The 13203-nt window shown below is 37.5% G+C and overlaps 1 protein-coding gene across 2 annotated transcripts in view; it reads left to right on the top strand.

The window, feature by feature from the left end:
- The window catches only part of Cul2 (cullin 2), a 29112-nt gene extending 16438 nt beyond the window's left edge, over positions 1-12674 (top strand). For both annotated transcript variants that reach the window (XM_071685519.1, XM_071685520.1), the window contains exons 8-16: positions 162-340; positions 1354-1561; positions 3339-3485; positions 4568-4645; positions 5597-5663; positions 7846-7931; positions 8498-8611; positions 10250-10465; positions 12352-12674. In XM_071685519.1, the coding sequence (XP_071541620.1) occupies positions 162-340; positions 1354-1561; positions 3339-3485; positions 4568-4645; positions 5597-5663; positions 7846-7931; positions 8498-8611; positions 10250-10465; positions 12352-12483 (1227 nt within the window). In that variant the 3' untranslated portion in view covers positions 12484-12674. The remainder of the gene's footprint in view (positions 1-161; positions 341-1353; positions 1562-3338; positions 3486-4567; positions 4646-5596; positions 5664-7845; positions 7932-8497; positions 8612-10249; positions 10466-12351) is intronic.
- The last annotated feature ends 529 nt before the right edge of the window (positions 12675-13203 follow it).

Raw genomic sequence — 13203 nt, 5'->3', positions numbered from 1 at the left:
TGGGATGTATGGAAACTGTTTGATAAGAGAAGACTATGTATGGTGTAACATGCATAATGTGAGTTTTAATGGTAAGACAAGTACTGGAAAGAATTTTGGGCACACATAAGTTAAAAGAAAATGGATTACATTCTTAATCTGAATATCCTTTGATTTTACAGATTCCTGCACAGTTTGTTGAGAGTCTACTAGAAGTGCACAAAAAGTACCGTACCATGATCATTGATGTGTTTTATAATGACCAACAATTTGTTGGAGCACTTGATAAAGCCTTTGAGAGTGTTGTGAATCATAGAGGAAACACGAAAGTTGTTTGCCGATCTCCGGAGCTCCTTGCAAGGTAAGTTTTGTATTAGTACTCGATATGTATATGAAATGAAGAAGGTTAAGCTTTGCCTTCTTTCCAGTGTATGCTGTTCAAAAACTCTGATGGCTGCTCAAGCTCATAGATAGATTTAGTTCTTATATTACTGTATTTTATCACTGAAGCCAGGTTTTTAGATTCACCTACAGTCATAGCCAGACCACCACGCTTAATCATTCATCAGTTGCCTTGAATAATGTTACTGAGATTTCAACATTTAAAGGTGTACACATAGTTAGGAAATACTAGACATACAATCTACCTAAAACTGAAGGAAAAGCCTTCATGACACAGGATTTTAGACTCTAGTCAGATGAGGAGTTAATGAATTTGTTAGGTTTCTTTTCTTTTTTTGTAGGAGACTGAAAGTAAATGAGAGTAAGAACAAGGCTCTTGTACTTGAACAAGATGATTCATCGCAGCTTGAATGGGAGAGAATTAGAAGCTTTAAATGAGTTTAAGTATTTGGGAGTTTTGTGTTTTGAGCCGAAGTTAAAGTATGGGTATCCAAGGATGAAGAATTGTTAAGAGCTTTGATGAGTGGAGGGAATGAAAATATAGATCGTACAGTAGATGTACAGTGTTGAGTGCCTGTCCCAGCTTTTAAAGTATGGATGTGAAATCTTGGTTTTCCTGGAAATAGTAGCAGTAAGATGTATAACACAAAGTATAGTTGGATTTAGGAGAATAGATAAAGAATGAAGATGTGGTAATGATATATAGCAAAAGTAACTCTTTTGAAAGATGCATGGACAGAATCTTGTTAAGACTTAATGCAGGTGACAGGATGGTGAGGATTAGTCAATGTTAGTATGGTTGACGGTATGAGATGAGGTGGAAATAAAAAGGATGAACTAATTGTGTGAGTGTTTAAAGCCAAAGGTATTTAAGATGAGATATTAATTTTGATTGATGAATAAATTAAGTGTGCAGGGTGGAAAATGAAAGTTACAGCTGGAGTGAAATATTCTTGTATTATTGTTTTATAGATACTGTGATACTCTCCTCAAGAAATCAACTAAGGGTCTCAATGAGAGTGAAGTAGATGATAAGCTGGGCCATAGCATCACCATATTCAAATACATTGATGATAAGGATGTATATCAAAAGTTCTATGCACGGATGCTAGCAAAACGCCTTATACAGCAGCAGAGTCAGTCTATGGACTCTGAAGAGGCGATGATCAATAGGCTGAAGGTGAGACACTACTTTGAGTTGCAGAGATGTTGTTTTTGACAGCTTGGTATCATGAAGAATGATATGTGAATTAATATGATTGTTAATGTAGCTTAAGATATTGTAAGTTTATTATTTTCAGGTACTTTATCATCCCCATGATATGAAAATAGATAATTTTACAGCCAGGAGAAATTGTGTGTAATGAGATGAGTTTATCCCTAGTTATTTACATCATTATTCCTGGGGATACAGAGGGAAAACTACCCACACATCTGTGTGTTACAGAAGGTTACTAAGAAGGGCATGAATGAGGAAGTTGGAAACTCATACCTCTTTTATTATTTCAAAAAGTAGGAAGAGAGAGAGAAGAACAAAGCAAGGATTTCTTCTTGAAGGCCTTGTTATCATTTCCTAATACTGCCTTGCAAAGATAGGTGAGGCAAGCAGGTATGATGAAAATTTTTTTGGTTATATCCATGTTGGTATGAAGTTTCAGAAAGAAATCACTCATAATTTGTATTATGATCAAATAAATATGGAGATTTGTAGATATTGTAACATTTTTCTTGTAAATGTATTTGGTTTCCCCATTTTAGCAAGGTAGCAACAGGATCTAGGTCTTTACACAAAAATCCTGACTCTGCTCTTCATATGTTCCTGTTTTTGGAAAGTGATAGTATGGAAGTCAAGGACTTCAGGGCCTCTCCTCTTATCATCCTTTTTATATACCCTTAGTGGCATACAGATTATGTGTGGTAATTAATATTTTCCCTCTGTCTCCGGGGATAAAGGTTAATCAGTTACTGTTTGCAGATGATATCGCACTAGGGGCAGATTACAGAGAGAAACTTCAGAAACTGGTGATGCTGTGTATGAGTACGTGTGAAAGGAGAAAGTTGAGAATGAATAAAAGAAAAGTAAGATCATGAAGTGTAGCAGGGGTATTAGACAGGGTGGTTGGCAATGGGTTTGAATGTGGGGTACCTGGAGGAAGTGGAGTGCGATAGATACCTGGAAGTGGACTTCACGAGGTTCCATGGGGGCTGTCATGAGTCATAGGGTTCAAGAGAGAGCTAAGGTCCTGAATTCATTGAGGGGTGGAAAGAAGTAAGTTGTCTATAAAGGCAAAGATGGGTATATTTGAACGTATAGTAGTAATAACAGTGGTTTTATGGATGGGATTTTTGGGCCCTGAATGCATAATAATGAAGGGATGGATTTGTTGGAAATGAAATGCATCAGGACAAGATGTAGTTTGTGGTTGGTTTATCATGTAAGGAATAGGTGTGGTAATAATTACAGTTTCATTAAGAAAGTAGACCAGGGTGTGCTGAAATGGTTAAGACTTACAGAAAAGGTGTCACTCAGTATCCGTTTTCTCTGTAGTATTGACTGATGTGAATGACTTTACCTTTTCTTTTTGTTACACATCTTGGTGGCCAAAAGGAAACAGTTAAAAGAAAAGTAATTAATCAGAGAGAGTCAGTTTGTATAACAGATAGCTAGTGAAAGTTAGGGAATTCATAGTAGTATTATCAAACTGATCTTACTGATCTCAGTTTTGTAGTCTACTTTTAGGATGATGGGATTCAAGGGCTTGTTTTACAAAACGCAAGTTCTGTTTCACCTAAATGTATGCTGTGTTCATTACCGAATACTTTTTAGACTCTTTGTCTTTACATATGTGTGTATGTGTGATTATACTGACTGGACTGTTCAGCTTGTGTCCTTCAAGCTTCTTTAGTCTATGCAAAGAGTAGTATTTTTATACAAAATTATTCTTTTCCTTTGACAGCAAGCATGTGGTTACGAATACACCAGTAAGTTACATCGGATGTTCACTGACATGTCTGTAAGTTCTGACCTCAACCACAAATTCAACGATTTTCTTAAGGCAAAGAATATTGAACTGGGCATCAATTTCTCCATAAATGTTCTTCAGGTAGGTATTTTTTTTTTTTAACCATAAAGGATTTGTGAATTGGGCTGTTCGTATGTCATAGCTCATTATGGTATTTAGTATACATTCCGGTGATGCAGGTAGCTGCCTTTTCTTTCTTCCTCACCCACCTATGGATCATGGCATTCTATCTTGAAATATACAGTATCTCATTTTCATGCACAACACTTGACATCACTTTATGACATAACTCAATCTTCATAATAGATTTTCTTGCAGTGCTCACTATGTGATAGCCCTGCCTTTTGGCAAAATGATAGGCATAATAGATAATAGTAGTAGGTTGGAACATTTAGGCAGGAGTATTAGTCTACGTAGAAACATTAGTTAGAAGTAGTAGGTAGGAACATTAAAATGGAGCATTAGGTAAAAGCAATCTGTAGGAACATTAGGAAAGCGACTCCAAACACTGCACTAGAGTTGCCCCTGCTGGTGGCTTTTTAAGGGTGAGGCACTAAGGTTAAGAAGTGATACTGGAGTTTACCCGTTATGGAGACTTTATTGCCATGAGCACCCCCTTGAGGGTGTTCTTGTTGGGAACAGACATCAGAGATATAGATAGCTTGATTGATAATATACTTGGGTAGATTGACATGGAACTACATATTATTTTTATATAATTTAGTCTTTGATATTCTCTGCATACATAGCTGAATCCTGTACATACAGCAGGACATACTTAGCAGAGTTCTTTTACAATTTATTTATTGTGCACCCACGTACATTGTAATGATAATGATGGAGACTCAGTGTTCAACATGTTGGAGAAATTTGTTTTGATGTAGGTGTCCCTCTTGGGAATCAGTTTCATATTGGTACCCTGCGAGTGAATGTAGTTGTGAAAATCTCTTAAGGAGGCACCTTTGCTTTTAAGATAAGGAGCTACATTGGTGTAAACGAGAAATATTGGGTTAAAACAAATTTAATTATGATATTCATAGTTTGAAAGATATTATGTTGTATGATATATGACAACCTCTCATTTCGGATTTTGCTGCAGATGCAGTTAAAGAAGTTTGCCATCAGTGGAAGACTGAAGGTAATGAAATAACTTTTTTCTACAGGCAGGTGCATGGCCACTGGGACAGACCAGCATTACACCCTTTGCTGTACCTCAGGAACTGGAGAAGTCAGTACAAACAGTAAGTCATGAGTAATAGAGCTGATGAACTTGACAAGCCCAAAAGTATATTGGTATTACTATAGATAGTGCACCATGTGCAACTTTGAGTTGTGCTTCTTGGAGTAAATAAATGAAGTAGAATACTGACGATGAATTAGATTTGCCCACTTAGTAGCAGTGTGTCACATTTCATTGTGTTAGACTGTTGTCAGTGCAAAAATAACCATGGTATAAGAAAAATTTGCAAGTACATACCACTTCCGAATACTGTGGTAAGGGAAAGCAGAGTGAAGAAGTAAGTCGGAGGTATTGGTAATGTCTAGTCTTCATTTAGTTGATAAACATGAAGTTACATTGTACATGGTTCTTAGATAAACAAAAATAGGATGTTGTTTCTATACCTAATAGTTTGAAAATCAAAAGATTATTTTGATTATTTTGATAACAAAGCCACCCAGCTGTACTGTAGAGAAAGAGGTTAATGAGAGAGTAAGGGTTCATAGACATGTTTTAGATTAATATATTGGGAATGATACAAGTACTTTTTGAGTGTATGCTGAGGATAATGTATGAACATCACTCACATAACGTAAGTAAACTAAAAGGCCCTCCACTAGGTGCTGAGGGAGACTATTGATGGGAAAGAACATGATCTTTGATTCAAGAATGTGGAGGGCACAGTGCAGAGAAATGTGAGATGTGCAGTGCATGTGGCATTTACTGGGGTTTTGTAATCTGCTTTGTAGTAGGAAGAGACATATCAGTGAATGAAAAGAAAATGAATTATAGATCTGCAAGTAATCTCATATCAGTGAATGAAAAGAAAATTAATTTATAGATCTGCAAGTAATCTCTACTTACGTGAATTTATTTGCAACTCCTCTTGCATTTATGTGGTGTACTAGAAACTTATAAATGCATTGCAGATTGAATTATTTTTAATAGTGTACATCATTTTTTTTTTTTGCAGTTTGAAAGTTTTTATCACAAGCACTTTAATGGTAGGAAGCTTACATGGCTACATCATCTCTGTCAAGGTAAGATTACTCCATTCTTCTGTCTTGTTTGTGCTCTTGAAAATTTTTCTTTTATAGTTGTCAATAATGACTTTCAAATGTCATTTGAATGATACAATAGGTAAAAAAAATTCAGGAAAGATGAGGAAAACTTCTTGCTTCGCTCCTGTTCCATCTCACAGAAATTGAAATACAAGGAGGTTGGTGGGGAGTTCCAGTCCCCTGCTCCCATCCCTCTTAGTTGCTTTACACACAACACACAAGGAATACTTGTTTTCAATACATGTTCACTGTTTCCTGCTTTAGCAAAGTAGCATCTGGAACGGAAAAGGAAATGGTGATAGGAGGCACCTCGTTTTAAAAAGGGACTTACAAACATATGTATGGGTAAGCTTGCATTGATGGATTATTCACTGATAGATAGATAAGTAAAAGAGATATTTTTGTTTTTAAATGTGTTGAGAAGGGCAGCTAGAGTGATCTCTCATCATTTCTTGGTGGAGATCAGGGTGAAAGTTTGTAGAGGCTTTAGGAAAAGAGGAAATAATAGGGGTTGGAAAAGAGGTGTAAGTAAGTGAGGTTTGTGTAAGGAGGTGCCTGGAGGGATTGGGAGAGGAATAACAAAAGATTAGAGCAAATGAAACTAGGGGAGTTGACAAGGATTACTAGGCATTTTGGGAAGCATCGCTCATGTGTTTGGGAGAAGAGATGTGTGAGGCATGCACAGAAGGTTAGCACGTGAGAAAGGGTAGTGAGTGGTGGGGTGAAGAATCTTAAGTTTTTAGTGAAGGAGAAAAGAGGTGTGTTGGCAGTTCCTGTAGGAAGGAAGGGAGTGTGAGTGATTGGGAGATGTTCAAGAGGAAGTGGCTGGAGGTCAAAAATGAGGTGCAATGAAAAAGAAGGCAAGTGAAAGATGGAGAGAGAGTATTGGTAGGCTTCAGGGAGAATAAGAGATGTTTCAGAAGGGGAATAGTGTGGTAGGGAGCTAGAGAACAAGTGGGAACAGATGGGAATGTGGTTACATGCGAAGAAGAGGTGAAGAGATGAAGAGAGGACTTGTTTCAGTTTAAGGTGGCAGATGTAAAAGGTTTGGGAGGTTAAAGTTTACAGAGTCATGGCAAATATTTTGGTGAAAAGAGAATAGGTGGTGAATGCCTTTCTAAAACTGAAGTGTGGTAACGTGGCTGGAATGGATAGAAGTGCAACTGAATTTCTCAAGAAAGTCAACAACAATATTGTTAACTGGTTAATATGGACTTTCAGTGTATTGTTCACGTACAATACAGCCAGAATGCCTTAATAGTACCATTGCATTAAGGCAGATGATAAAAATGAATGATCAAATCATAAAGGTATTAGCTTTTTGAGTGTACTTGGTAACTTGTATGGGAAAGTGGAAATTGAGAGGATGGGGGCATGCACAGAGCATCAGATGGGAGGAGCATTATGGCTTCAGAAGTAGTAGAGGATATTTGCACTAGATGTTTGCTTTGATGAATGTGAGTAGAAATAGTAAAAGAGGAGGATTTGTATGTAGCATTTATGGAACATTAAAACATTAGGTAAAGATAGTCAGTATGAACATTAGGAAGGAGCCTCTACAAACACTGCACTAGACTGCAAACACTGCACTAGAGTTGCCCACAGCCAATGGCTTCTTAAGGGTGAGGCACTAAAGGCTAAGAAGCAGCACTGGAGTTCACTAGTTTTGGAGCCTATTGCTGTGGCCAACCCCTTGAGGGAGTTCCAACTGGGAATAGGTGTCAGAGATAAGGAAAAATAGAAAGACATTTATGGATATGGAGAAAGCATATGATAGATCTTTAGGAAGGTTCTATAAATATATGATGTGGGACAAAAATTATTAGAAGTATTGAGGAGATTTTATCGCATGAGTAAGGCATGTGTGCAGGTAGCAAGAGGGGAGGATGAGTGGTTTTAGGTGGTGGGTCAGCTTCACAGGTCTGTCGGTCATGCCTTACGGTGAATGCTAAAATGTATTTCTTTTGGTAAAGTAAAACAACAAGGACAAATCAAATAAATTCTTAATTTTTAATTTAAGATGTCAGTTGAAGCAATGTTACTTTTAATTTGGAGGTGTTAATTCATTTGAGGTGAGAGACAGTCTTTCAAAGCATCAACAATCATGGCTTTAAGTGTACTGTAATTAATTTTCCAATAGTAATGTATCAATCTTCTACAGGTGAGCTGAAAGTAAGCCACAGCAAAAGGACGTATCTCATCACCATGTCTACCTTCCAGATGGCAATGTTGCTTATGTTTGAGATGGTAAGATGCTTTTTTTTTATGCATAGCTTTTAATCTTTGTCTTACCGTATATTATGTAGTATTATTGTTATATGTTAATGTTACCTCGCTAGTGCAGGAAATGTTATCAAGTATGAAAGAAACAAACAAAAAAAAAATGTTGCTGGTGTTTAAGAAGGTAAGATGCCTTCTTATACATAAATTTTATGTATTATAACATTTGTTTTAATGTTATTACAATTATCAATATATTATTTTTATTATAGTGTTCTAACTAAAGAAAATGGAAACTAAAAGCTGGTGGACACTTCAGCCATCAGGTCTGCTTTTCATTTTGACTGTAAGAGTGGTACTCTTATTGATGGTTGGAGAGAGGATGGAGTTATAGTTAAATCCATTTTATGTGGTTTGGGAAATGGCTTAGATTTATAGATATAGAAGGGCTGTTGATTAAAGATTTGATCAGCACTAATGGTTTCTAAGCATTGCATATTTTTAAACCTTACCAGTGAATATCCAGGAAATAAGCTTTGTACTGCATTGAATGAGAAAACTTTTTGTGACTAAAGCTGAAATTTCCTTGCTAGGTGGATAGCCTTACCTGCAACGAACTCCAGACCCACACACACCTCAATGATGAGCAGTTCACAAAGTTTCTGCAGTCACTGTTGGACAGCAAGCTTCTCTTGACAGATGCTGAGGTAGGGAAGCACTACTATTATTTATTCTCACCATTCACTTAGGAAGTATGACTCTTAATTTGATGTTATATGTGTTTGACCTAATTTTGAACAAAATGGAATGGTTTGACAAAAATGTCATGATTGCAGGTTGTTATTTACAAAATTCACTTCATTGATTTAAAGTATTTTTTTATTTTTTAGCTGTATATGTGTCATGAATTGGAAAAGGAGAGAGTTACAAATTTCAGGGAAGAACATGAAAGAATAGTTGTTGATGTTGAGAAGCTCTTTGTGTTAGGTAACATAAATGAATGGGTGAGATTTGGTATAAGTTTTAGGTAGGTATGTGGTCCAAGATGAATATGATATTGATGAAAATATACATGAAATATGTGTAAAAGCTGATATGAGTGTTAGAAATATAATTTCAACACACTGTTATTTGTAAATACACAATGTGCATGAATACCTTAGAAATGGTAAATAAGCAAATGTTTGTGGGAAGAAAAGTATAGGAAGTGTGCATGATGTGAGGGCTTTAAGAAAGATGGGGCCATATCAGATCGAGATAATGATTAACATCTCATTTTAATTAAAGAAATACATATGTTAAAAACAGTGAGGTTGAAAGTTAACAGGCTAAGTAAGGAATTGTGGAGAGTGTGTGACCCAAGAAAACCTGAAAGAGAAACTTAATAATACTGAAACATTACAAAGTGAGGTTGAGTTGATGTACCTGCGCTTAAAGAGATAATTCATAGAAGTTGTCACAGAGGTGTGTGGTATTGTAGGAATAGATCACAGAAGGTGAGCAGTTTAACTAAGTGAAGATTTAAGGTTGGTGACAAAATGAGGAATTCAGAGATTTAATCTTCCACAAAATATGATGAAGGGAAAGGAACTAGTGGATAATAATAGGTACTAAAGTGAAAATTTTAGTATAAATTAATGACTGGGAAGCCAATAAGAAATTCAAAAAGAATGAATGAAAATCTAAGGGAGGCTAACAAGCCAGAATGAAGGAAGTAATAGATGCAGATGAGAGTTCTATGTGATAAGTAATGGGTGTGCTAGACAAGTTGGGAAATTGTTTATGACATGGAGAGCGTCAGGCTGTGTCGCCCATTTCATGTTTGTGGCACATGAAACTTTTTGCCTTCAGCTGAATATGAGGAAGCAGTCACCAGTTTATTCAAAGACCACTGTACCTTTTCACTGAGACTGTTCCCATTTTGCTCTTATTCTTAAAATAAGGGCTTTTGAGTACCTCCTAAGCCAAGGCAGGATAAACAGAGGATACATTTCAGTCCACCTGCCATTGATCAATGTCTTACACATGGATGTAGATGTTTTGGCTGGTGTAAGGTTTTTAAATATTTACGAATTCCACACAATCAGTAACTCCAAACATTTAGAACACAAAGTAGGTTGGTGCTACATATTTATGGCTTGAATCAAGATAGCAACGGTTTGTTTGCATAGCTTATATACTGTTGATGTTCTTTTGTATAGTTTGTGAATTTTTTTTTCAAATACTAAGTGTAAACATGACAGGACAGTAACCAGTGTGCCTGATCTTCTAATCTCAACCTGTTATGGTACAGAAAGCAGTCTCTTGATATACTTGAAAAAGTAATCCCACTATTTGCCTTGCAGAATCTCCAGGGTGAGGTAGTTGTGCGCCTCAACACTGACTACAGTAATAAAAGGACCAAATTCAAGATCAGTGTTGCACCACAGAAAGAGCAACAGCATGAGACAGAACAGACTCATTCGGCTGTTGAAGAGGATCGCAAGCTATACCTACAAGCAGCCATTGTTAGAATAATGAAAGCACGGAAGCTGATTAAACACACCATGCTTATTCAAGAGGTTAGTCATCTCAAAGGAGAAAGTTTTTGAAGATAACTGTCTTATCCCTTTTCCTGCTTTATTCATTGTTCCTTCATACCACATCTTGCATTCCTTGTCTATTTTAGTCATACGTTTCAAGTTTGAGACCAGCCAAGGAAAGTTCCTTAGTTCTAAAAATAAATTCATAGAAGTTTTGTCAGTCCAGCTTTCCTGTGAAAGGTCGAGTTTATTTCTTGATCATTTACAACAGTTGGGACGGTACTTCACAAAATACCTTCCACTCCTCTCCCATCCCCTTTGTTTCCTTTACTCTCATCCTATGTCTTTTAGTATCTCTGTAAAAAAGACTGCTTTTCAAAGCTCTCTTACTTTTACCATTTCTTTCATATATTTTCTCTTTTCCCTAAAATCACCACAGACTGTCACACTCACCTCCACCAAGGTATGATCAAACATCCCAAACACTGACCCCTATCGACATGTTCACATCCATTAACTTCACCTCTGAACAGTTGTTAGTTCGCAGATAATATAATAATGCCTGTTGACTTTATTTATTTTTTTTTTTTTTTTTTATACTTTGTCGCTGTCTCCCACGTTTGCGAGGTAGCGCAAGGAAACAGACGAAAGAAATGGCCCAACCCCCCCATACACATGTACATACACACGTCCACACACGCAATATACATACCTACACAGCTTTCCATGGTTTACCCCAGACGCTTCACATGCCTTGATTCAATCCACTGACAGCACGTCAACCCCTGTATACCACATCGCTCCAATTCACTCTATTCCTTGCCCTCCTTTCACCCTCCTGCATGTTCAGGCCCCGATCACACAAAATCCTTTTCACTCCATCTTTCCACCTCCAATTTGGTCTCCCTCTTCTCCTCGTTCCCTCCACCTCCGACACATATATCCTCTTGGTCAATCTTTCCTCACTCATTCTCTCCATGTGCCCAAACCACTTCAAAACACCCTCTTCTGCTCTCTCAACCACGCTCTTTTTATTTCCACACATCCCTCTTACCCTTACGTTACTTACTCGATCAAACCACCTCACACCACACATTGTCCTCAAACATCTCATTTCCAGCACATCCATCCTCCTGCGCACAACTCTATCCACAGCCCACGCCTCGCAACCATACAACATTGTTGGAACCACTATTCCTTCAAACATACCCATTTTTGCTTTCCGGGATAATGTTCTCGACTTCCACACATTTTTCAAGGCTCCCAAAATTTTCGCCCCCTCCCCCACCCTATGATCCACTTCCGCTTCCATGGTTCCATCCGCTGACAGATCCACTCCCAGATATCTAAAACACTTCACTTCCTCCAGCCTCTCACCATTCAAACTCACCTCCCAATTGACTTGACCCTCAACCCTACTGTACCTAATAAACTTGCTCTTATTGACATTTACTCTTAACTTTCTTCTTCCACACACTTTACCAAACTCCGTCACCAGCTTCTGCAGTTTCTCACATGAATCCGCCACCAGCGCTGTATCATCAGCGAACAACAACTGACTCACTTCCCAAGCTCTCTCATCCCCAACAGACTTCATACTTGCCCCTCTTTCCAAAACTCTTGCATTTACCTCCCTTTAAATACCAAGAAATCACAATTGCCAGTCCTTTTCCAACACACAACTCAACAAGCTGTTCCCCATTTTTATTAACACAGGGTACCCTCGTTTTCCCAATCATACCCCCAATGCCACATTACTAACTCTTGCATTCAGATTCCCGAGCAGCAAGGAAGGAGATGGTGTTTTTTGTTTATTTTTAATGTGGCATAAGCCTTGAATTTCATATTTATGCTCATGATTATTTTCCATTAACTTTATAACAACATTTTGTTGAGGGAAATTTAAAACTATTTTTATCCTCCAGGTCATCAGCCAGTCCCGATCAAGGTTTGCACCACAGATCCCAATGATCAAGAAGTGTATAGAACTGCTTATTGACAAACAGTACCTTGAACGCACTCCTAACTCAACAGACGAGTATAGCTATGTTGCCTAATTCTTAGATTTGTTAGTTTTTCATAAATTGTGGTATAACCTGTGACTGTTGGCTTTAAAGATGAGAAAAACTATAGCTATGTTTTCTCATACATGAATTGAGGGAGTTATCCATACTGAATTATCCTTTAAAGTTAACACTCTCAGATGAAATTTTCCTGCAGATGATTAGCTTCACTCCTGGGTGAGGCATGTACAGTGTGTTGCCTGTTTGAAGGTGGATTTTGTACATTGATTTAGATGTTAAACTTTTCTTGCCTCCACAGAAAGCTGATAGTTTCAGCATGATACGTAAATAACCCAGATAGGACAGTGATGTCATAGATTATATGGGTTGTATGCTACTGCTTGTTTCTAAAAGCTGGGCTCTTGATGCAGGCCACATCCAGCTAAGTCGATACAGGGACTTTTTGGCACATGCCTCAGAGGTATCATATGTTACCACTTCTCATTATATAATAATGTCTGAAATGTAAATGCAAGTGATCCCTTGCTCAGACTTGGCTAGGCTAAAGCATTGTATAAAAGTTTAAGTCTTTCATTCTGTGTCCAGCATTTTGGAGATGAATTGTACTTTAAATCATCACATGTGAAAGTGAAAGATGCTGTGCCTTTTTTGTTTCAAGCCCTGTATTTGATGGTGTCCCACTGTGTGGGATTGCCCAAGCAGAATCTCCTTAATGCTTTTTCCTCCATGCTTATACCGCCTGCCAATACTCTG

This window comes from Panulirus ornatus, chromosome 40 (assembly GCF_036320965.1).
Source record: "Panulirus ornatus isolate Po-2019 chromosome 40, ASM3632096v1, whole genome shotgun sequence".
In the NCBI taxonomy this organism is placed as follows: domain Eukaryota; kingdom Metazoa; phylum Arthropoda; class Malacostraca; order Decapoda; family Palinuridae; genus Panulirus; species Panulirus ornatus.
Note: the sequence above shows the minus strand (reverse complement) of the source record. Positions and strands in the feature narration are given on the sequence as shown.